Here is a 25,790-nt window from a genome sequence, read left to right as displayed (position 1 = left end):
CCAGATGGGTGCTCTGCAGAGATAATTCCTCAGTCGAATAACCAACTCACACTTGTTGCCTGGATTGTTCCATGATTTACCAAGTAACAGTGGAAAAGAGAGGAAAATGGAGCAGGTAATTTGACGGTATTGTTAAAACTAATCTCACTACTGTTTTGTTCTGTTCCTTATATATCATCTACGCTGAAATTATATTCACTTTTGTTCACCATGATGTATAACGTTGTCCCTTGACATTTATTTATTTCTCATTCAGTTTGATCTCCCCTCCTGTGGAGAAGATTCCCAGACCCTGGCAACCCATTTGTACCAAAAGGGTCTGCCTGTCCTCAATGTAAGCTTTTACAGCTGACTGTGTCCTGGTTCAACATCAAGACATAGATTTCCCTAAGACTCTCACTCAGTCATGGCTGAGAAGAGGTGCTTGGGCTGGTTCTTCCTTCAGGAAATCTACTCATTCAGCCTTACACTGGCATCATATAATATGTGAGTAGACTGGGGCAAGAATTTAAAGCCTGGTCACTTGCTATCTTACTTGCCTAAATGGCTGACCAATCCACAGAACATTCTGAATTTCAAGCAAGCACAATGTCATCCTCCCGACATTTTGCCCTGCCTAGGCACGGTCCTCACTTTACTCTCGCACAACAAATTCTTGAGCCACTTCCGAGGAATGAGGAGCTGAGGTGGCTTCCTGTTGCCTTGCTCACAGTTTTTATCTCAGACTCAACCCAGACCAAACAGCCCAAAACACCTTTATGATAATGAAAGAGGGGCCCTAACACCCTTTGAATACGAATACCCCTGCTGAATGTCAGCATTCAGAGCCAGCACACTGATTTCCATTCACCATGGCAGTCTGGAGCATATTTTAAACCTGATTTAGAACACGACACCATCTTAGCTGGAGGCACTTACCAGATGTGAAATCCCTTTGGGATGTCAACCAGCATTTCAAGCCCAGGTTCTAATTGCCATTTGCTCAGGTTGTTCAAATACTGCTCAAACCCTTCATCTTTTGGTTCAGAGACAGAAGGTCAGCTGCCAAAACTAAGGTTCCGTCACCTATATAAGTAAAGGAGTATGAAATAAATTAACTTCAGACAGAACTTGGGAACAGACTGGAGCAGACTTCAATTAGCAAGACTGTTGCAGTGTCAATTAGCTCCTGTAAGAAGGAACTAAATAAACATTATTTGGAGGTGCCAGTGTTGGACTGGGGTGTACGAAGTTAAAATCACACAACACCAGGTTATAGTCCAACAAATTTATTTGAAAGCACTAGCTTTCAGAGCACTGCTCCTTCATCAGGTAGTTGTGGAGTATAAGATCGTAAGACAGAATTTATAGCAAAAGTTTACAGTGTGATGTAACTGAAATTATATATTGAAAAAGATCTGGTTTGTTTGTTAAGTCTCTGATCTTTTACAATGGGATGTTAGTTTCATTTCTTTCATATGTAAATTCCAGAATTTCCTTAAAGTTACATCCTCAAGTGAACTTTAACAATAGGTGCCATGTTGGCCCAGATAATACATTGAAGGTGTGAGCTTCCCTGTGTGAGGCTGTCTGTGCCCCAATGTTCAGAGTGATTCTAATCTAAAAAAGAAATTTACAGAATCTTACATGGATTCATGTAGTTTTTGAGTAAAATAAAATTAATTCTGCAAGTACAAATTCACCCCACAAACTTGCACACACACGCATATAAGTTTATGGGGTGAATTTGTACTTGCAGGATTACCTGAGAATGTAACTTTAAGAAAATTCTGGAATTGTAAAAGATGAGAGACTTAACAAACAATCCAGGTCTTTTTCAATATATAATTTCAGTTACATCACAGTGTAAACTTTTGCTATAAATTCCATGTCTTACGATCTTATTCTCCACAACCACCTGATGAAGGAGCGGCACTCTGAAAACTAGTGCTTCCAAATAAACCTGTTGGACTATAACCCGGTGTTGTGTGATTTTGTTAACTAAATAAACATCAGGTTACTATTGAAAAATAGATGGCTAAATACAAATAGAAAAAAAACAATTATGATTTACGGTGTTAGATAGAAAGACAGACAAAACAGATGCACAGTGTGCTAGAACTAGTTACAGCTATAAAGACGCAAAAAAGATATGCAGACAGAGGTACACTAAGTTAGAGAGGGCAGTAGAAATAGAAAGATGCAGAGATAGAGGCAGTGACAACCTTAATCTCCTGAAGTTCTCAAGCCAATCAGCATGTGTAGACCTTCAGTGGCAGCTTAGAGAGAGTACTGTTGATGAGCCATTGTAACCCACATTGGGGCCCTTTAATTAGAAATCATTCAGTGACAGAACTGAGGAATCATAACATGTCCCTAACATCTGTGATAAGTCAGAAACCTAGGATGGTAACACTGCATCGGAGAGAAAGCACTTCATCAAAGCTTGTCAATTACAAATTGATTTCCCAGCAAGCGACAATTTTATCATTTCAGCAGGGATTAAATCCAAAAAACATCAACCAAACAGATGAGAATTAGAGAGGTTGGGAAGTAGTGTGTTACAAGCCTCACTCCAGGACTTGAGCACAGAATCCAGGCTGACACCCTACAGCAGGGAATGCTACGCTGTTGTAAGTGCCTAGAGTCAAGAGTGTAGTGCTGGAAAAGCACAGGAGGTCAGGCAACATCCAAGGAACAAGTGAATTGACGTTTCGGGCATAAGCCCTTCATCAGCAATCCTGATGAAGGGCTTATCCCCGAAACGTCAATTGTTCTGCTCCTCGGATGCTGCCTGACCTGCTGTGCTTTTCCAGCACTACACTCTCTACTCTGATCTCTAGCATCTACAGTCCTCACTTTCTCCCTGTTGTAAGTGCCCATCTTTATCTCTCACTTGCTGTGATTCAGTTGAGTACCGAATGCCCCAGAGCATAAGTGGAAGAAGAGCAATAAGTTATCTTGGCCACTTGGATTACCAAAGATCAAAGATTAAAGATTAAGGACATGCTATCGTCATTGGTTGTGGGATCTTGTTTTGCACAAATATGGTTTCTTGATTTCTGTACACAGCCATGTTGTTCACTGTAGTAAGTAGTTCAGTGCCTGCCAAAGGTTTTGCTGAGAGAGCCAATCAGGTACTTGTAAATTATGAGGTGCTTTTGTTATGTATTGCAGGAGCCTCTGAGGATGATAAGCTGTCAGTCTCAGCCATGGAGGGAAGGTTTTCACGTAGTACATCCATGCAAGACACACTTCGGGAAGGACTGGGTATACCTCCACCTCCTCAGATCGCCCCTCCCCCACCTCCTTCCTCATACCTTTTAGATACAGGCCCTCCCCCTCCTTTCTCCCCACCCCCACCCCCAGGACGAACTTATGACAATGTGCGTTCCAGCTTTAAGCCCAACACCGAAGCGAAAATTCATGGGGCACAGCAGGCAGTGACAACAGCAGAGGTCTATGAGCCAAGTCGAACTTCTGTGCCTCCGGTAGAAAGGCAGAAAAGGGCTAGGTCAATGATCATCCTGCAGGATTCATCCTACTATCCTGTAGAGCCAACGGACATACCCTGGCCCAGCCCATCATCAACCTCTCAAGAGAAAAGCAAACGGAAGGCAAAGATGGTTGATAACCCATATGCAAATGTGGGCCAGTTTAATGTGGGCCTTTTCGCACCAACAAAACCACTTCGTAAGAAAAGTCCTCTGGTTAAGCAGTTTCAGGTTGAAGATGCAATAGAGAGAGCATCAGCCGCTGGTTCATCTGCAGCTGGCAAGGAGTTATTAGCCAGGAGGATAGCGCAACACTCTGGAAAAGAGCACGAGCAGCAGCAGAGGCAGGGAATCAGCAAAGCACAGGAGGATGGGCAAGATTTGGCCAGCCCTTTCTCTGCTGCAATTGCAGGAGCAGTACGGGACCGAGAAAAAAGGTTGGAAGAGAAGAGGAAATCAACAGTCTTCCTTTCTGTAGGTGCCATCGAAAGTGACACAGCACCCAACATCCCAGCTTTGCAACAATCCAGGTCAGTTGACGAGAGACTACTAAGTAGCAGTGACAGGTCTCTCCGGTCACCAGTCCCTTCACCTGTCCCCTCCTCAAGACCACCAGCAAGCACACCTGTAACTTTTATACATCCCCTCACAGGGAAGCCGCTGGATCCCAACTCACCATTGGCACTTGCGCTGGCCGCAAGGCAACGGGCACTCGTCGCCGAAACACAGCATCAGCGGATGACTGGAAGCAATGAAACTGTGAAAGCTCAGGAGAGAAATGTCCCTCACAGTAAAGAGACAAAGCAAACAGAGGTTGAGGGTCTCACATCACCTCCATTCTCTCCAGAGGACAAAGCAGGTTACAGTCCAACATCTGGGGCACCAGTAACTGCAAAACACCAATGGGGAACTCCTACCACCATGAGGAAAGATGTAGAAACTAGACCAGTGCAGACAGAAAAGGCAGAGCGAGAAGAGAAGAAAGTTGAAGAGAGAAAAAGTATGCTTATCAACATAGTAGATACATCTCAACAAAAAACAGCTGGCCTGCTGATGGTCCATGCAACAAGTAATGGGCAAGAATCAGAACTTCAAGAAACTCCAACAACTGCCTTGAAGCCATCATCACCACAGCCTCAATTGTCCCCTATCGAAACACAAACGTCTCCAACACCCAGTACTGTTTCTGAGCCTCTGCCTACTGAAGCACCTGGAAAACCCCAAACTCAAGGAAGCTCTGATGAAGATGTGGAGCCATTCACCATTTCCCTCCCTCCAATTCTGTCCTCAAGCGATGAAGAAACAAGGGAAGAACTTGCAAAGATTGGGCTTGTGCCACCTCCTGATGAATTCGCTAATGGCATCTTCATCCAAGCCGAGGCTGAAAAAACTGCCAGCCATCCCAGTAGACCTCCAAGTGCAGCACCTACTGGCATTTCACCCTCAGGGAAGCCTTCAGATGCCCCACCGTCAGAAGCAAGTGTGGACTCGGGTGTAGAAGAAATAGACACAAGAAGCAGTAGTGATCATCACCTAGAAACCACGAGCACGATTTCAACTGTCTCCAGCATGTCCACATTGTCGTCGGAAAGCGGAGAGCCCTTGGACACTTATACATCATTTGCTGATGGACAGACCTTCATACTCGAGAAGCCTCCAGTGCCTCCAAAGCCAAAGCTAAAGTCCCAACTCAACAAAGGGCCAGTCACATTCAGGGACCCTCTCTTGAAGCAGACCTCAGACAGTGAGCTTGTTGCCCAACACCAGCCGTCCGCGCTGCCCCCCGGCGTAGGACGGTCTCGCTACCTCATACAGAGAAAGTCCAAGTTGTGGGGGGATGCCGTTGAGCCCAGACCAATTCAGATGGTCGAGGGCAGCAAACCCACTGTAATAAGTGAGCTGAGCTCCAGGCTGCAGCAATTGTCTAAGGATACTCACTCACTCGGGGACGAGCCGTCAACAGCCTCTCTAGAAATAGGGAAGAGGTCACCTGTTGTCACTGCACGGTAAGGCCAAATCAGTGTCTCAGTGTAGAAGTACCAATATTTTCTTAAAGCCCAAAAAAAGTGATCATTTTTCAGTACCAACTCTAGAGCTTATTTTCAAAAGTGAATTTCTTTTCAGGTATTCTATGGTTAATGTTTCCTGACATAAGCACTATTCCAAATGCATTTAACTCAGCAAAATCAAAGGCTTTTCAGTTAATGAAGATAGGGTGATAAATGAGGCAATTAAATCCACAATCCCCTGGGTGTACTAACTGACAAGTTTCAAAGGTTTTTAGAAAGAAATTGAGTTGCACTAAATTTTCTGTGAAGAGTATTTGTAGCAGTTACTGAGGGCTATTACCGAATGAAGCATATGTAATTTGGAGTTGCTTGGTAATTATGTGAATTTTTCTCTTTCATTTTGAGGAATACAGAAACTGGAAGCCTGAATGTATAAGAAATGAATATTTGAATTGCTTGGTTTGGGTGCGAAAGGAGACAGTGAGCATGCATAATGCAGTCACTGTAAACAAGAATTATATGAATGACAAACCTCCAAACTGAGGGCCCACTTCACAATTTCAGATAGAAATATCAGGTGGCATATAGAATGGGACATGGGCCAAGTTGCCAGCCTTGTCTTGTGTCCTGTTGCATTGTGTTATGTACCAAGGACAGAAAATCACCTTTTGACTCGTATACACAAACCTACTCTAAATGACTTTCTTCCTATATCCCCCTTCACCTTCTTTCCCTCCCTACCTCACCTCCCAAGAAAGTAAATCAACGTAAAGGCCCCATAGGTAACCAATTAAAAAATATTTTGAAAACTTTCTCCACGAACACTCGATGGTGATCAAGCCCCGACAAATACTTATTACCCAAAATCAACTTTTCATTAAATATGATCTTGAAGTTTTCACTAAATCAGCTTACTGTAATCTTTCAAAAAGACTTCCAGCTGTTCCAAGTATTTCCTCAAAGTGTCACTGTATTCCAGCATGTCATCAATATTTACTACAGAGTAAGGAGCAACAGCTATTCATTCGTCTCTCAAAAGTGGCCAGCGCATTTTTAGTCGAAATGTCATAACCTGGCATTCAAAAAGGCTATGTATTGTTACGAAAGTCAATAATTCTGTAGCCCAAGGTGTTCAGGGAACTTGTCAGTATTGCTTTAACAGATTCATTTTAGTTATAAAATTGGCACTTTCATCCCTATCAGTACAGCATTCCAGGTAGAGAATTGGACAGGAATCTGCCCTGTTTACTGCATTAACCTTCTGTAGTCTATGCAGAATCGGGTTAAACCATCAGCATTGGGCAATATTTAGCTTGGGAGCTCCAGCTGTTTTGACTGGGTTGAGTGGGTTCAATCAGGTGGTTTTCCAAAATATGTTGGGTTTTTGCTTTCACCTGGGCCTGTTACTCAGGACATAAGGGATAAGGGAGAGATCATTCCTTCATCCACAGCATGTATGGCTAAGAATATGCACTCTGGTTTGTCCCCACAGATTTCTTTAAATCCTATGAATTTCCTTGTTGCGTCATCTTGTTCTGTGTATAAATATCGACAAATCTCCCTAATAGTTTAGTGTTAGCCTATATAACAGTGGGGTGTTCAATTTGGGAGTTGTCCAGGCCTCTCTGCTTCATCCTCACCATCCATTTCATCCTCACTATGCCTTTCATCCTCTATTGTGCTTACTAGCTGACAAATCTGTGCTTGTTTATGCTCTTCCCAGCAGTGATGTAATTTCGACATGTTGATGTGACACAGCCAGCACTTTTTCTTGCTGTCCACGGTATCAATCAAATCATTCACCTCATCAATCTTGGTTATTCTTTAAGGACCACTAAACCAGACTTTTAGCAGCTCACCTTGGAAAGTTAGCAATACTAACGTAATCTGTTTGCCCATTTTCTCATGCCTGTTTGTGAAATTTTAAAGTGCTCATGGGCCACATTATTGGTTGCCATGAGGTGTTTCCAGAACATTAATACATAATCTAATAAAGAAGATTCGCCATTTTGCTCCAAGAACCTTTCGATGATTAGTCTCAGAGGACTTCTTCTTATCTCGTGTCCATAAATTAAAGAATATTTTGAAAACTTACTCTATAAGCGTCCAATACTTATTACCCAAGAGACTAAAGCCAGTGGACTAATTGGGTGAATTCTGGGTGGCAAACAAGAGAAATCCTAGCTCATTTACCCAGTCATGAGGATGTTCAAGGCAATATGTCCTGGTTATCATCTTGAGGCTTTGATGGCACTATCTTAAAGCCTTTTTTGGTCTATGGCTGGTAGACTGAGGACTTTAGCTATGTTATACCCAGAATGCTTATACTTTTGTATCGAAATTTTAGATATAAAATTGGTAGAATCTCAGCTGGTAAGCCACATCAAAAGAAGAACTGAGTTTACTTACGACCAGTACCATGGCAGAAATGATTTTCAAGGAATGGCCTCTTAGAACTAGGTAGCCACATCCATAATCGTGAGGAATACTAGTGCCCACCTATCATTTTTGGCAGAGCACTCACACAGTCTGTCAACAGCATGTTAAGACATTCTCCAAGTCAGGCAATATGAACCAAGGGTACTGGTCTTATTGCAGGTTGGGGCATTCCCACAGCTGGTACATAAGGCACATTTTACAAAACTGCACCTCATCCTTGTGGCCAGTACGAATAATGGCTTATATGTGCTTGAGTCTTCTGGATTCTTAAATGTTCAACCCTGGAATTTCTTGGGCTCAATGCGAACAAGTATATAATCATCAGTTATCTTGCTTTCTTATCTGGCAGTTGGAACTTTTTTTAGTCCTCCAATAGAGTTCTTTTGAAATGCAGAGTGCATTTTAAACTCTTAAAGAATATTGCCTCCCCGAGGTTCTCATTTGTGGCATCCACTTTTAAAGGACCACATCCAACAATTGAAGGTCAGTGTTTTACACATTCAGCCACCAGATAGGTCTGCCCAAGCTGCTTCAGAGGTCTTCAAATTTTTGCATAAGCCTCAGGGTCCAACTCATAAGCACTGCAGATAGCTTTTTGCATAATTGTGCAGATGCCTTCTCAGAAAACATCACATTAATTTCAGGAGCTTTGCCAGCCCCTGCTCTATATAAGCAATGAACAATTTTCTATGGCCATTCATTTGTGTGGCTGTATTTTCAAATGAAATGAAAACTGCCTCGCTTTCCTCAAACTGGGATTGCTGTAAAAATTTAAACAGCTCCATATTTAGCCTCAAAAGCCTCGAAGTGGAGGCAGACTTGACATCATCTATATAATCCACTGAATTCAAGGGAATCTTCCCTTCTTAGTTCCAGCCTTTTTAATTAAAATACAATTCCTCGCTCCCTTTCTGTCTCCTGCCTTTCCTATTCTCATTTCAAATGACCTTCCTATTCCTTTACTCCATCCTTTTCCACTCCGAAATGCACTTTATTTTTTGTTTTCTCCGTCTCTAGTTTCATCTTTGAAATAGTAGTTCTAGACTCTTTATTCTAACTGAATAAAGTGCTACCTCCAGTGCTACCTCATCTATTTCCAGTTCTATACTTCTTCCTTACTCTCCCTAACTCAATAATCAGACCCCTGGTTTTATCATCTCTTGTCTCTTAGAATTTAGATAAAAAGCTATCTTCAATTGTCCAGCCACATATATCAGTTCGTCACTGTGTAATGTTCTTACAAAGTTTTAAATTTATCCCACTCTGCTGCAAAAACATACTTGCTTTAAAATTTGATCAGAATAATAGTTAATGTATATGAACTTTGTACTGGTCTTTGCTTTGTTGAAATTATTTCCCCATTTCCAGTTAATATCTTTGTCCACAGGTTCAACTGTGGCTAGAGGTCCCCAGATATATGTTACAATCAAGGTGGGAGGGGTGCATTGTTTCCTTTTCCAGTCCCTGTACTCCACTTGTCAAATCACATTAAAAATTTAACCAGGTTTTTGACCAAGTTAACTATATAGGTCTCGGACTATGTCAGGTTCAGTTTTATGAACAAGTCAGCCAGATTTCTTTAATCACCAAAAAATAACTAAATTACTTCCAAAACCAAAGATGTAAAGATTATTGACAATTTGAATTGTGCAAACATACATTTGCACCCTTTTCACAGAAAACTAACGCACTCATGCACACAAACAAAAGCGAAAAGGAACAAAATTAAATCAAACTCTGAAGAGTGTAAAATTTAACTACTTTTGCCAAGTAATACTTAAACTTATGAAAAAAGAATAAATCATGAATGGTCCCAAATGTGGTGTAATTCCAGAACTATTCTGTATAAACTCAAACTGCTTACACTGGGGGATCTTCCTAGAACAGTTGTACTTGGCTGAATTTCCTTTGCTTTAGGTAGTGGGACTGATTCCAACAAATCTTCTGCAGGGATCCTTCACAATTGATAAAATTGACCTCTAGTAAGTTTTCAGCTTACATTTGCTGAGAGGGGTTGCAAAGAAATACAAGTTACAAAGAAAGCTGCTTCTCAGGCTGATCTCAAATTTTCTCTCAGTTCAAAATTGCAATTGTTTATTTTGACCACAAGCTAGCCAAAGTGGCCTCTCTCTGAAAGTTCTCCAAACTGTAAGACTCCAGCCAAACTCCCTGAACTTACAGCAGGAACATTGTAGCTTGTGGTTTCCTGTGCCTTTTCCTTGGCGAAGTGCTTTTTTTTAAAGAATAGTTCAAGATACATTTAATGGGTCAGCATATTTTTTTTTTAAAAATTTCAATTACATCACTTCATAACAGTGGCCTTTCAAATAGGCCATCAGTTGAGATCCTTAACTGTGTGACTAATGACCACTTAAGGGCCTCACCCAGCAGCAGGTACAGACTTGCACTGCGGACAGCACAAGCAGCAAAATCCTGGCTTGCTTGTGTGGGATGTAAGGTAAGGGATTCCCTCTTTCAAAGGCATGGAGTCTCTAAATGAGTGACCTGGCATGGAATGTGGATAGTTGACTAGAGTATGTTGAAATAGTGAAGTATATAAGTAATAAAAGCATAGAGTATCAACAGCAGATAAACTGAGGAAGAGGCATGGTCATAATGTTATTAGATTAGATTACATTAGATTAGATTACATTACAGTGTGGAAACAGGCTCTTCGGCCCAACAAGTCCACACCGACCCGCCGAAGCACAACTCACCCATACCCCTACATTTACCTCTTACCTAACACTACGGGCAATTTAGTATGGCCAATTCACCTGACCTGCACATCTTTGGACTATGGGAGGAAACCGGAGCACCCGGAGGAAACCCACGCAGACACGGGGAGAACGTGCAAACTCCACACAGTCAGTCGCCTGAGGCGGGAATTGAACCCGGGTCTCTGGCGCTGTGAGGCAGCAGTGCTAACCACTGGGTCACCGTGCCGCCCACTTATATAAATGAAAAAAGACAGGCTTCATCAAGACACAGATATATGGTCGGAATCTTGCCTCTGTGTCAGATAAAGGTTGCATAGATTTAGCCTCATGATTGCCAGAAAGAGCATAGTGTTAGTAGCTTGAGGAAGAGTTTGAAGGAGGGATCAAAGACAACGACTTTAGTCTTCCTGATATTTAATCGGAAGAAATACTTATTGTCTCAGTGCAGGATACCAGACAAGCAACCTGATAATTGGTAAAATTTGTGAATTTCACACCCTCTGACAATGATTCTCACACCTACCCATATGACACTGCACTTAAGAACTCTTGCAATGATGTCCTGGAGCTGCAACAACCACAACCAATTTTCTTTGTGCAAAGTATGAATCCAATGAGTTGTTACGATCTCAGTCAGGACTAGTAGCCTATTTTTAAAAGATGGAAGATATCCAAAATCACTTTTATTGGCAGAAGGAATTAAGCCACAGTTTAAAACAAAATAGTTTATGGTTTAGAAGAGTCAAATAAACTAAACACGAAATACTTCCTCGGGTGATGTCTTCTGTTGTTTCCAAGTTCTAGAATATAAGATAAGCATGGATCCACACGTAAGTTTCATGGACTATAATTTAAAAATTACACATTAATTGTCAGATGTAAATACAAAAATTATATAAATTTGCTTATCGGTCCACTCAGCATGTATATCGCCAAATTCAGTTACGGAGTTCCCAAAAACTCTATCTTCCTCACAAAGGGTTTCAGCTCCTCTTCTCCGAGATAGCCTCACCTTCAGCTGACAGTAGTGCAAACCAACCCGCATGCTACAGGCAAAGTCTTCACAAAAATGTTACAGGTCTGCAAAACTTTCTCAACTTCCAATGTTTTCTTAGGGCTCAAAAACAGCTGCTACATTGTTGTGTTCTCAGCTCCCGAATCTAGCCTCCTTCAGCTTGCCTGCACTGTATAACTGCAATTATACCCTGAATTTCGATTGCTCTGTGTCCTTTTATGGTTTCAACCAGTTTCAGTCTCCAGGAATTTTAGATTTTCGATCCAGTTTTGGTCATAGTTTCTTTAGAAATCGAATTGAATTGAATTAGCTTTATTGTCACATGTACTTAAAAGAGTACAGTAAAAAGTTTACAGTGCATTACAGTGCCTTCTTAGGTACAAAGGTACCTAGGTACAGATATGTAAGATCAAATTCTTAGGAAATAAAAAAAAGAAAAGTAAACAGAAAAGTAATAAATAATAGCATTTATTATTATTTATTATAGATGATATGAATAGATTAGATTAGATTCCCTACAGCGTTATAGATGATATGAATAGATTAGGTTAGATTAGATTCCCTACAGTGTGGAAACAGGCCCTTCAGCCCAACTAGTCCACACTGACCCTCCGAAGAGTAACCCACCCAGACCCATTCCCCCTATTTACCCTTGACTAATGCACCCAATCCTATGGGCAATTCAGCACGGTCAATTCACCTGACCTGCATATCTTTGGATTGTGGAAGGAAACCGGAGCACCCGGAGGAAACCCATGCAGACACTGGGAGAATGTGCAAACTCCACACAGACAGTCGCCTGAGGCTGGAATCGAACTCAGGTCCCTGATGCTGTGAGACAGCAGTGCTAACCACTGAGGCACCGTGCCGCCCCGTGAAAAGTTCAGAATATCAGTTTTTCCAGCTCTGACCATCCCTGCACCGAGCCTCAAGGGAGACCTCCACCGCTTCACTGCTGTCCGCGACAGACCCACCCAGGAGTCGTCCCACTTTAGGCGCTAGAAGTGTCAAGTTTATTTTCTCAGCCTCTTTTATAGTTTCACTTTACTGTCTATCTCAAATACAAGTTTTGAAGTCTGACTCTATCAAACTGAAAACATTTCCTCCAATTCCCACTGGCTACCATTTTACCAGAAATCAGATTCCACACTCAGTCCAATATTGTCACACACAATCACTCACTTCATCTTTAGAATTTGGAATGTTTGGACCAACGGTCATGATGAGATCTTGAGCCCAGTGGAACCCAAACTGAGCTTGATTAGAAAGATATAGATGACTAGATATAATTTGATAGCATTGCTGATGTCAGCTTACATCACTTACCTGATGATCTTCTGATTGTTTTCTTCACTTGATAATTATGGGAAAATAAGGATGTGCTGGGCCATGAGGCTAAAAATTATGATTGAATATAATTCCAGTACTACTTTTGGCTGAGAGCTGAAAGCTTTTGGATATCTAGTCTTTTACTGCTAGATTTATTTTGGATTTAAATCTATCTCATTCAGAAGAGTGGCAGTAACACACAAAAATGCTGGAGAATATGCTCAGTATGAAGGAACATCAATCTCAGAAAGATTGTACAGTGGTCACCCCTTCTCTCAAGGGCAAACATATCTGCAAAAGATAAGGACAGGTTCAAGTCAGCTTTTCCTACTGGTTCCTGTTGGTTTTCACCACCTGCTATGACTCCATTCTGTAAGTTATGTCCTTTTAGGATTCAGCCAGCTCGACCATTAGTGCTACCAAGTTACGTTATGGGAATGGAAGTCCTCCACTCAGAGTACATCCTGTACTTCTTTCAAAAAATATCCAAAATGGAGTAGTACTAATTCATCAGTTGAGGGAGAGTATTATGACACTTGTCATGATACTTTATGAAGAATTAATGTTTAAAACTTCCCATGTAATCCCTCACAAGTACATGCATTTAGGCTGTTCTGAGTGTACAGCTTTGTCAGAACGTTGCTTGCAACTATTGCTCAGGACAGTTTTAGGAAGTATTCAGATGTCAGTGGGGAGAACTTTGCTGGTCAACTAGATTTTGTTTTGTTTTGTTCTTTGCTTTGTCCAAATCAGGTATCCGAATCAATGCTAATTTTTCACAAACAGTTGAGTGTCTTGTTTGACCATTTCAGAGGACACTTAAGAGTCAACCATATTGTTGTGAATCCGGAGTCATATGCAAGTCAGAAAGGGCAAAGACAGCAGATTTACTTCCCTGAGTGCCTTAGAGAACCAAATTGATTTGTATTCATGTAGATTTTATTTTAGATTTATTTAATTAACCACATTTAAAATTTCCCTGCTGCGATTTTGGGATTTGAACTGACATCTTTGAACCTCTGGAGTACTCATATAGTAATGTAACTACTATGCAACAGTATCATGCATTTAGAAAGTTTACACCAAATACATCTAAGAGGATGAATATGCAGCATGCACCTCTAACCAATTCTGATTCTTTGAACTTAGGAATCTAATGTACACCTCATTTTAGAATCCTAGATGTAACCAGCGCTGCACTTCGAGCAACCAAATATTTTAAATGTCATCTAACAGTAAAACTGTGATTTATGTTTGTAATCTTTCAACCCGACCTTACTGTAAATTATTTCAGCTCTTGTATCTTAGATCCATCTCACCGGGAAAGTTCCCAGACTCAGAGTGCCTACCCTAGCCTTGAAATCTAGGTAAGCTTTCAGTAATGTATCACTCAGCAAACTCTGTTTAGTAATTATTTATAAACTATTGGAATTTATCCTAGGCCTGCAACGACTGTATTTCAAATCTTCGAGATGACAGAGCATTCCACCAAATCTTTATATATAGTCTTAAGGATGTTTGTCCTTCTCACAACCAGCAATCTAAGGCTGCAACAGATATTGCACAACTTCAATTTTGCCTTGATGATTTTTTAATCAATTATCTGTGCCATCTGAAAAACCCACCTAATTCCACATCCATATTGTCTAACTGCACTCTTTGCCTCAGCTCGTTTGCTGTTTAACCCCCAATCATGCCTTTGTTAAGATTATGCAAGCACATGTGTCTTTGCACTCCAGCACTTCCCTTTAAGATCACCCAAAATTCTGCTGCCCATGTCTTTACTCACACCAAGCCCCATTCACCTATCAGCTCTGTGCTTACTGAATCTACATCATATCCCTGTCAAACAATGCATTGATGTTAATATTTTCCTTTGCGTTTACAAATCGCTGTTTCCTCAACCTTTCCCATCTCTGTATTCTGCTCTAGCTCCATGACCCTCCAAAACATTTGTGTCACCTTAATTCTGACCTTATTTGCATGCCTGATCTTAATTGTTCCACCAACGGTGACCGTACCTTGAGCTCCAGAGCGTTGGAGAATTCCCTCTCTCAAATTCCCTCTTTACTCCTTTCCAATGTTCAGTAAACGCTCCTTATTTGGCTAAGCTTTTGACCATTTGGCCTAAAATCTCCTCCCATGATTCAGATCAAATTTTGCTTAACAATATCCCTGTGAAGTATCTTGGGACATTTTATGCTGTTGATGGTGCTCTCTAAATAAAAATTGTTGTTTTACTAAAAAAAAATCAACCAACCATTTAATATCTCAGGGTTAAAGGGAGAGAACAGGTCAGTGGAATTAATTCTGTATTGCTCTTACCATGTGTTAGCAGTGACACAATAAGTAGTTCAATCTTGTTAAGATTTTATTATATATTTATAGTTGACTATCCATTGACTAACATCCTGAATGGGAAGTATACGAGTCACAATCACGTACTAAGCAATTGCTTGACCACAAACTTCTTTCATAAAATGTTACTGCTGGTGAAAGCTGGCTCATCAACCTTACCTTTCCCTGTGATGATCCCAATTGGCTTGACTACCTTTGACACAGATTCATGAACAGATTCAGCCATAAGCTATACCCCATGAATGTTTGATATGACTAATTTGGATTTTCACAAATAACACTCGTAGTTCAAAATAGTTTCATCAGGTGCCTTGGTACAGTAATCGAAAATAGGAGAGTGGGACACGAGAACACAGATATAAAATAACTTGCAAGGAGGTCAGAGGGAAGACTACTTTTTTAATGCGGTTAATTTTAAAGATTTGGAGTGCACTATCTGAAAAGATAGTGGATGCAGATTCTGTAATCACTCTCAAAGGGAACCAATGGATACTTGAAAACGAATGTTTATAAAGCTTTAAGGAATGAAACATGGAAGTTGTTCCTTTAAAGATCAATTGGCCTCCTCATGTGCTATAGGGTTCAATAGAGTAAGATCAAGCTATTAACTTGCTGTTATTGTCATTAGCGACTCTGCCTCATAAAACTATTATATGTAATAAGGAGTGTCAGACAGTAGAGCTCTTCTTTTAAACAGGGTTTTGTAAAGCATTCATGTGGTTTGGTCATTGAGTTTGAAACTTAACTGATAAATTAAAAACATTTATCATTGTGTTAGTATCATGATCTGGAGAATATCATTTGAAAAGTTGGGTATAAAATCCAGAGTACACAGCTAGCCCAAATATGTTCTAGATTGGCATCTGACCCACATTCAAGAGGTCCTAACCAATAGATATGGTGACAGTCAGGAGTGTGATGGAATACTCCCCACTTGCCTGGATAGGTGCAGCTGCAACAACACAAGAAGCTTGACATCATCCAGAACAAGGTAGCCTGCTTCATTGGCACCACACCCACAAGCATTGCCTGCCTTCACCACCGATGTTCAGTAGCAGCAGTGTGTACTAATTACAAGGTGCACTGCAGAAATTTACCAAGACCTCTTACACAGCATCTTCCAAACCCACAACTACTACCATCTAGAAAGACAAAGGCAGTAGGTACATGGGAATGCCAGCACCTGCAAGTTCCTCTCCATCTTGACTTGGAAATGGATTGTCATTCCTTCAGTGTCACCAGGTCAAAACCCTGAACACCATTCCTGACAGCATTGTGGAGTTATGTAGACCAAATGAAGTGCAGCGATTCAAGAAGACCACCACTTTGTCAAATAAATATAATGGCAATAAACACTGGCCAGCCAGCAACACCCACATTGCATAAATTAACATAAAAAATGGACTATTGACCAATATCTTTCAGATGGTTGGATGCTGAATAGTACGGATTATTTTCATTGCAAACTATTCTGATCTGCAAGTGGCTGATATTATCACGAATGATAATAGTGCCATAGCCTGTCTTGGAACTAGAACAGACTCCCTAGAGAATGGAAACAGGCTATTTGGCCCAACAAGTCCACACTGACCCTCCGAAGAGTAACCCACCCAGACCCATTCCCCTACCCTATAACCCTAACTAATGCACCTAACACAATAGGCAATTTAGCATGGCCAATTCACCTGACCTGCACATCTTTGGACTGTGGGAGGAAACCGGAGCACCCAGAGGAAACCCACGCAGACACATGGAGAATGTGCAAACTCCACACAGACAGTCCCCCGAGGCTGGAATCGAACCTGGGTCCCATGCCACCCCACTGTTCACAACATCTTCATACTGACACTCACTTTGAGTTCTGACAGAGCGTCTCAGTTCCTGACCTAAGTTTAGCCTTGAATCAAACAAGTCTAAAACAGCAGAATACCAGAGGTAAGACAAGATTATTTGCCCCAGTCATCAAGGCTGCACTTGATCAAGTGTGGCAAGAAACAACCCGAAAAAAATTTGAGTCTGTTACAATTACGAGGAAAACATTGTGTCATAGAGATGTACAACAAGGAAACAGACCTTTCGGTCCAACCCATCCATGCAGACCAGATATCCCAACCCAATCTAGTTCCACCTGCCATCACCCGGCCCAAATCCATCCAAACCCTTCCTATTCATATACCCATCCAAATGCCTCTTAAATGTTGCAATTATACCAGCCTCCACCACTTCCTCTGGCAGCTCATTCCATACATGTACCACCCTCCGTGAAAAAGATGCCCCTTAGGTCTCTTTTATATCTTCCCCTCTCACCTTAAACCTACGTCCTCTAGTTCTGGACTCCCTGACCCCAGGGAAAAGACTTTGTCCATTTATCCTAACCATGCCCCTCATGATTTTGTAAACCTCTGTAAGGTCACCCCTCAGCCTCCAACACTCCAAGGAAAACAGCCCCAGCCTGTTCAGCCTCTCCCTATAGCTCAAATCCTCCAACCCTGGCAACATCCTTGTAAATCTTTTCTGAACCCTTTCAAGTTTCACAACATCTTTCCGATAGGAAGGAGACCAGAATTGCACACAATAGTCCAACAGTGGCCGAAGCAATGTCCTGTAAAGCCGCAACATGACCGCCCAACTCCTGTACTCAATACTCTGACCAATAAAGGAAAGCATACCAAACGCCTTCTTCACCATCCTATCTACCTGCGACTCCACTTTCAAGGAGCTATGAATCTGCACTCCAAGGTCTCTTTGTTCAGCAACACTGCCAAGGACCTTACCGTTAAGTGTATAAGTCCTGCTAACATTTGCTTTCCCAAAATGCAGCATCTCGCATTTATCTGAATTAAACTCCATCTGCCACTTCTCAGCCCATTGGCCCATCTGGTCAAGGTCCTGCTGTAATCTGAGGTAATCTTCCTCGCTGTCCACTATACCTCCAATTTTTGTGTTATCTGCAAACTTACTAATTCTACCTTTTATGCTCACATCCAAATCATTTATGTAAATTACAAAAAGTAGTGGACCCAGCACTGATCCTTGTGGCACTCCACTGGTCACAGGCCTCCAGTCTGAAAAACAATCCTCCACCACCACCCTCTGTCTTCTACCTTTGAGCCAGTTCTGTATCTAAATGGCTAGTTCTCTCTGTATTCCGTGAGATCTAACCTTGCGAATCAGTCTCCCGTGTGGAACCTTGTTGAACGCCTTACTGAAGTCCATACAGATGACATTTACTGTTCTGTCCTCATCAATCCTCTTTGTTACTTCTTCAAAAAACTCTATCAAGTTTGTGAGACATGATTTCCCACATACAAAGCCATTTTGACTATCCCTAATCAGTCCTTGCCTTTCCAAATACATGTATATCCTGTCCCTCAGGATTCCCTCCAACAACTTGCTCACCATCGACGTCAGGCTCATTGGTCTATAGTTCCCTGGCTTGTCCTTACCACCCTTCTTAAACAGTGGCACCACATTCGCCAACCTCCAGTCTTCCGGCTCCTCACCTGTGACTATCGATGATACAAATATCTCAGCAAGAGGCCCAGCAACCATTTCTCTAACTTCCTACCGAGTTCTAGGGTACACCTGATCAGGTCCTGGGGATTTATCCATCTTTATGCATTTGAAGACATCCAGCACTTCTTCCTCTGTAATATGGACATTTTGCAAGGTGTCCGTTTCCCTACATTCTATATCTTCCATATCCTTTTCCACAGTAAATACTGATGCAAAACACTCGTTTAGTATCTCCCCCATTTTCTGCAGCTCCACACAAAGGCTGCCTTGCTGATCTTTGAGGGGCCCTATTCTCTCCCTAGTTATCCTTTTGTCCTTAATGTATTTGTAAAAACCCTTTGGATTCTCCTTAATTCTATTTGCCAAAGCTATCTCATGTCCCCGTTTTTCCCTCCTGATTTCCTTCTTAAGTATACTCCTACTGCCTTTATATTCTTCTAAGGATTCACTCGGTCTATCCTGTCTATACCTGACATATGCTTCCTTCTTTTTTTTAACCAAACCCTCAATTTCTTTAGTTATCCAGCGTTCCCTATATCTACCAGCTTTTCATTTCACCCTACCAGGAATATACTTTCTCTGGATTCTCGTTATCTCATTGCTGAAGGCTTCCCACTTTCTAGCCATCCCTTTACCTGCGAATATCTGCCCCCAATCAGCTTTTCAAAGTTCTTGCCTAATACTGTCAAAATTAGCCTGTCTCCAATTTAGAACTTCAACTTTTAGATCTGGTCTACCCTTTTCCATCACTATTTTAAATCTAATGTAATTATGGTCGCTGGCCCCAAAGTGCTTCCCCCACTGACACCTCAGTCACCTGCCTTGCCTTATTTCCCAAGAGTAGGTCATGTTTTGCACCTTCTCAAGTAGGTGCGTCCACATACTGAATCAGAAAATTTTCTTGTACACACTTAACAAATTCCTCTCCATCTAAACCTTTAACACTATGGCAGTCCCAGTCTATGTTTGGAAAGTTAAAATCCCCTACCATAACCACCCTATTATAGCTGAGATCTCCTTACAAGTTTGTTTCTCAATTTCCCTCTGACTATTGGGCGGGGGGCGGCGGGGGGGGGGGTCTATCATCCAATCCCAATAAGGTAATCATCCCTTTCTTATTTCTAAGTTCCTGCCAAATAACTTCCCTGGATGTATTTCCAGGAATATCCTCCCTCAGCACAGCTGTAATGCTATCCCTTATCAAAAACGGCACTCCACCTCCTCTCTTGCATCCCCTTCTGTCCTTGCTGTCGCATTTGTATCCTGGAACATTAAGCTACTGGTCCTGCCCATCCCTGAGCCATGTTTCTGTAATTGCTATGATATCCCAGTCCCATGTTCCTACCCATGCCCTGAGATCATCTACCTTCCCCGTTTGGCCCCTTGCATTGAAATAAATGCAGTTTAATTTATTAGTCCTACCTTGTCCCTGCCTGCCCTGACTGTTTGACTCTCTTCTGTTCTCAACTATATCAGTCTCAGGTTGATCTCTTTCCTCACTATCTCCCTGGATTTGAACCCAGGTCTCCTGTTCCAAAGATATAGATGCTACCACTGTCCTGCAAGATATCTTTTAATTATATTTTCAATCCAGACGTTATTACACACCTCAGGAGAAGGTGGAACTTGAACCCATGTCTCCTTGTTCAGAGTAGGTACACTATCACTGCAGAGAAAAGCACAGCAGGTCAGGCAGCATCTGAGGAGCTCAGATGCTGCCTGACCTGCTGTGCGTTTCCAGCACCACTCTAATTTTGATTCTCCAGAATCTGCAGTCCTCACTTTTGCATACACTATCACTGCACTACAAGAATCCTTAAGTTCCTCAGGATAGGTACTTTCTCATTAACTTGTTCACAGATGCTATTACACATCACTGGGACAGGTGGGACTTGAACCCAGTCTCATGGCTCAGAGCTAGGGATACTACTACTGTCCAGAAATGTGCTAGGTTTCTTAACATTGTGTCCTAGGCTCAATCATCTTCAGCTGCTTCATTAATGAATTTCCCTCCATCCTAAACTCAGACGTGGGGATGTTCATTGATAATGGTACAATTTTCAGCACCATTTCTGAAACTTCAGACAGTAAATCACTTCATGTCCAAAAGACCTGGACACGATCCAGGTTTGGGCTGACAAGTGGTAAGTACCATTCATTATACAATGACCACATCCAACAAAAATGAATCAAACATCACCCAGTGATATTGCTTATTGCCAACATCCTGGGGTTACCACTGAGCGTGGACTGAATTGGACTAACCATATAAATGCTGTGGCTATTAGAGAAGGTTTGAAGCGAGGAATCCTGCAGCAAGTAACTCAATGACTTACCAAAACTTGTCCACCGTCTACAAGATGCAAGTCAGATGTGTGGTAGAATGTTCCCTGCTTGCCTTGTTGAGTACAGCTTCAACAACACTCAGGAAGCGTGGCACATTTCAGGATCAAGCAGATTGGCATGATAACCACAAATATTGACTCCCTCCACCACCAATAGACAGTAGCAGCAGCGTGTGCCATCTACAAGAGGTACTGCCGAAATTCACCAAGGTTCCTTCAGCAGCACCTCCCAAGCCCACAATCACTATCATCTAGACGGGCAAAGCAACAGATACAGGGGAACACCATACCCTGCAATTTCCCCACCAAGCCACCCACCATCCTGGTTTAGAAATATATAGTTGTTTTTTCCATGTCATTGGATCAAAGTCCTGGAACTCCCTTCCCAATGGCATTTTGGGTGTGTCTATGGGAAATGGATTTTAATGGTTCAAGAAGACAGCTTGTTTTTACCTTCTCAATGCCAATAAGAACTGGGCAATTAATGCTGGCCCCACAAGCTATGCCCAGATCCCATGAATGATCTTTTTAAAACTGAAGCAAAACAAATAAATAAACTTACTTTAAATTATGTTAGCATTCATGCACTTAATTGAATTGTCTCAAATCTATTTAACAGTTTGTTTGTACATCCTTATTATTTTATGCCATTGTCAAAAACTTATCACAAAATCAGAATTCAGTCAGATGTTACTCACTCCAAAGATACTAATAGACCCTGGTGCTATACATGACCAGCTCCCAAATATTTATTGTTGCCTTTGTTATTATAAAATGCTGTTCTTATCAGTGAATTACAGCTCAATTATAGTGTGATACTTAGATTATGCAGAGAAGACCCTTTTCCTCTGGATTTGGACAGCAATCTGAAGACAGCAAACGTTAGCTTTTTTTTTAGCTCCAAGAGATTACATCTTGTTCTTATTTTGATTTTTATGTCTTTCCTTCCTAGGCCAAATCCTATTCTCCAGTCTTACTGTGTAACATTGTAATTGATCTCTATTTTAACCTTTTAGTTACACCTGGAGTTTGTTTATTTGTGTCCATACTTTCTCCCCATGTCTGGAAGAGGAAGAGAATTCATCTTCAAGTCAGTGTGGCTGGACAATGTTGAGTGATGAAAAGAGGTCCTTAAGACCTCTGGTCGATTCAACTAATATCTGATTAGAGGGTTTAAGAATACTGGTACAATTTTCAGGAGAAATCAGATTTAAATTAACCAAACATGGAGAGATACAATGAAAGGGGGTCATAAGCAGGATATTATGAGTAAGCCACTTTTCGACATGTGTGTCTTGTGTTTACCCCACAGTCTAAAAAATGTGTCAGCTTGCTATGTACAACTTCCCTTGCTAGTACCACCAGCTCTGTTCAATGGTTAGATGCTTAAGGTAGCCTCAACATGGCTTGAATTCTTTGGCTTTCCAAAGGTGTAAAGGTAAAGTCTGCTTGTGCACAACTCAATCACCATTTTGTTTCTAGCTGCTTTGTATGGACCCAGAGTTAGGGGCTGCAAGGTCAAAATGTCCACCCAAATTCTTATTCATCCTACCACACAGATACTGTGGCTTATTGATGGCTCGCTCACAATATCAGATGACGACTCAGTGTCTTCAGGGACATAAGAGTATCGATTGTGGGGAGAGAACAGAAAATGAAAAATACCATTCAGCCTATCAAGCTTCTCTCTATAATAGGCCACTTGTGAACCATAGTCTATATGCAGGAACCATTCCAAAGATAAGTTCAAAAGGTCAAACCAAAGTCATAGGAATAGGAGTAGGTCATTCAGCCCGTCAAGTCAGTTCCACTATTCAAGGAGATCATGACTGATCTGAGGTCTAACTCCATATACCTGCCTTTGGCCCTATCCTTTAATACGTTTGCTCAGGAGTATCTGTGTTATCTATAATCACGGGCGCTGGAGTACTGGAGAGTGGCTAATGTGTCTTTTTTTAAAGAAAGGCTATAAGGGGAAACTTGGGAACTACAGACCTGTGAGTCTAATTATCAGTGGTGGGTAAGTCGTTGGAGGTGATTCTGACAGATATGATTTACATGTATTGGGAGAAGCAAGGAATGATTAGGGATAGTCAGCATGGCTTTGTATGAGGGAAATCATGTCTCACAAACTTGGAGTTTTTTTGAGGAAGTAACCAAAGAGATTGAGGGCAGAGCAGTAGACACTGTTTACTCAGATTTTGGAAAATCTTTTGATAAGGTTCCGCATGATTGTCTAATTAGTAAAGGTACATCACATGGGATTCAAGGTGAGCTTGCCAACTGGATACAAAATTAGCTTGATGGAGGAGCCAGAGGGTGATGGTGGAGGGTTGTTTTCAGATTGGAGGCCTGTAACCAGTTGTCTTCCATAGGTATTGGTACTGGGTCCACTTTTTTGTTACATAAATGACTTGGATGAGAATATAGGAGGCATGGTTAGTAAGTTTGCAGATGACACCAAAATTGGTGGTATAGTGGACAGTGAAGAAGGTTTTCCAAGATTACAAGAGATTACATTATTTGCACCTCTTACTGCAGCAAGGGAAGATGCCAGGTGTGGCCACCATCTACAGTCACACCCCGCCACCAGAAATATATTTCCCTCCTTGCTCCTATCTGCACTCTGTAGGGACCATTCCTTCCACAACTCCCTCATTAGGTCCACATGCCCCACCAACACTCCCTCCACACCTGGCACCTTCCCTTGCTGCCGTAAGAGGTGCAAAACCTGCACCCACACCTCCCCCTCATCTCAGACCAAGGCCCCAAAGGATTATTCCAAATCTGGCAGAGATTTACTCTACATCTTCCAACCTTATTTATTGCATTCAGTGCTCTTGACTGGAATACTGCATGCAACTCTGGCCTCCTTCCTATCGGAAAGATGTTGTGAAACTTGAAAGGGCTCAGTAAAGATTTAAAAGGATGTTGCCAGGATTGGAAGATTTGAGCTATAGGGTGAGGCTGAACAGGCTGGGGCTGAGGGGTGACCTTATAGAGGTTTACAAAATCATGAGGAGCATGGATAGGATAAACAGACAAAGTCTTTTCCCTGGGGTGAGGGAGTCCAGAACTAGAGAGCATAGGTTTAGGGTGAGAGGGGAAAGATAAGATTACTTACAGTGTGGAAACAGGCCCTTCGGCCCAACAAGTCCACACCGACCCGCCGAAGCGCAACCCACCCCTACCCCTACCTTTACCCCTTTAACCTAACACTACGGGCAATTTAGCATGGCCAATTCACCTGACCCGCACATCTTTGGACTGTAGGAGGAAACCGGAGCACCCGGAGGAAACCCACGCAGACACGGGGAGAATGTGCAAACTCCACACAGTCAGTCGCCTGAGTCGGGAATTGAACCCGGGTCTACAGGCGCTGTGAGGCAGCAGTGCTAACCACTGGGCCACCGTGCCGCCCATAAAAAGAGACCTAAGGGGCACCTTTTAAACGCAGAGGGTGGTACGTGTATGGAATGAGCTGCCAGAGGAAGTGGTGGAGGCTAGTACAATTGCAACATTTAAAAGAAGGCATCTGGATGAGTATATGAATAGGAAGGGTTTGGAGGCCAGGTGCTGGCAGGTGGGACTATATTGGGTTGGGATATCTGGTTGGCATGGACAGGTTGGATTGAAGGGTCTGTTTCCATGCTTTACATCTCTATGACTCTTATGTCTCCTCTATATTAGAGAGCCCTAGCGCAACCTCGCGGAATGGTTCAGAGAACATTTCTGGTCCGTACGCACCAACTAACCCTAGCTTCCTGAGGCCATCCACTTCAATTCCCCCTCTCCCCGAGGACATAAATATTCTGGGCTTCCTCCACTGCCTACGCAAGGCCACCCGCAAACTAGAGGAGGAATACTTCATCTTCTGCCTCAGGAGCCTACATCCACATGGCATGAACATTGAATTCACCACTTTCCAAATCTCCCCTCCCCCAACCCCATCCCAGATCCAAGTCTCCAACTCAGATCCACCCTCTTGACCTGACCTACCTGTTCATCTTCCTTCCCACCGATCTACTCCACACTTCCTGCTGATCTATCATCATCCCGCCTACCTTTACCCTAGCCTCATAACACCACCCCCACCCTCTCAGCCCTCTTCCCCTTCCTCAGTCCTGAAAACAGGTCCTGCCCAAAACATTAACTCTCTTGCTCCTCAGATGCTGCCTGACCTGCTGTGCTTTTACCACTGCCATGCCAACCTATTGCATGTCCATGCCCATTCACTTAATATGCATTCCGTACAGACCAATGACTCTATAATTACAATGTGTGAAAAAGACTGTTTGAAAAAGCATAATTTTCTTTAAAAACTAGCTTTTCTACATCCCCATAAATGTACCAATCAAGCAAATTGTTAAATACGTGGTATGCCTTTTGGATAGCCTGCCTCTTCACTCAACAGCCTTTTGGCTGTCTTCAAATTCTTTGCAGAGGTGTAGGAACAAACTCATGTTCGCACTCATGTCCCCATGAATGAAATTTCCACCATTGCAGGCACTTTATCCCATGGTGAGCAGGCTAAGCTGGGAAAGGTCCCAACTAACTGTACCATCTCTGAGAAGCCCAATCCAACC

General features: G+C 42.2%; 1 protein-coding gene and 1 long non-coding RNA gene across 4 annotated transcripts in view; one reads left to right on the top strand and one right to left on the bottom strand.

Annotated features, from left to right (window-relative positions):
• LOC148145833 (uncharacterized) overlaps positions 1 to 11,279 on the bottom strand; it is a 59,987-nt gene extending 48,708 nt beyond the window's left edge. Inside the window, exons 1-2 of the long non-coding RNA XR_015761086.1 lie at positions 11,165 to 11,279; positions 919 to 1,065 (exon numbers count right to left, since the gene is read on the bottom strand). This is a non-coding gene — a long non-coding RNA (uncharacterized LOC148145833). The remainder of the gene's footprint in view (positions 1 to 918; positions 1,066 to 11,164) is intronic.
• Positions 1 to 25,790, top strand: part of shank3a (SH3 and multiple ankyrin repeat domains 3a) — a 1,012,090-nt gene that overhangs the window by 950,687 nt on the left and 35,613 nt on the right. For all 3 annotated transcript variants that reach the window (XM_087999457.1, XM_043713934.2, XM_087999456.1), the window contains one exon: positions 3,157 to 5,479. In XM_087999457.1, the coding sequence (XP_087855583.1) occupies positions 3,157 to 5,479 (2,323 nt within the window). The remainder of the gene's footprint in view (positions 1 to 3,156; positions 5,480 to 25,790) is intronic.

The sequence above is a fragment of the Chiloscyllium plagiosum genome, unplaced genomic scaffold, assembly GCF_037043375.1.
Source record: "Chiloscyllium plagiosum isolate Xiang-an unplaced genomic scaffold, Cpla_swu_hap1 HiC_scaffold_23, whole genome shotgun sequence".
Classification (NCBI taxonomy): Eukaryota; Metazoa; Chordata; class Chondrichthyes; order Orectolobiformes; family Hemiscylliidae; genus Chiloscyllium; species Chiloscyllium plagiosum.
The sequence above is the reverse complement of the archived record's forward strand: the minus strand, read 5'-3'. Positions and strand labels throughout refer to the sequence as shown.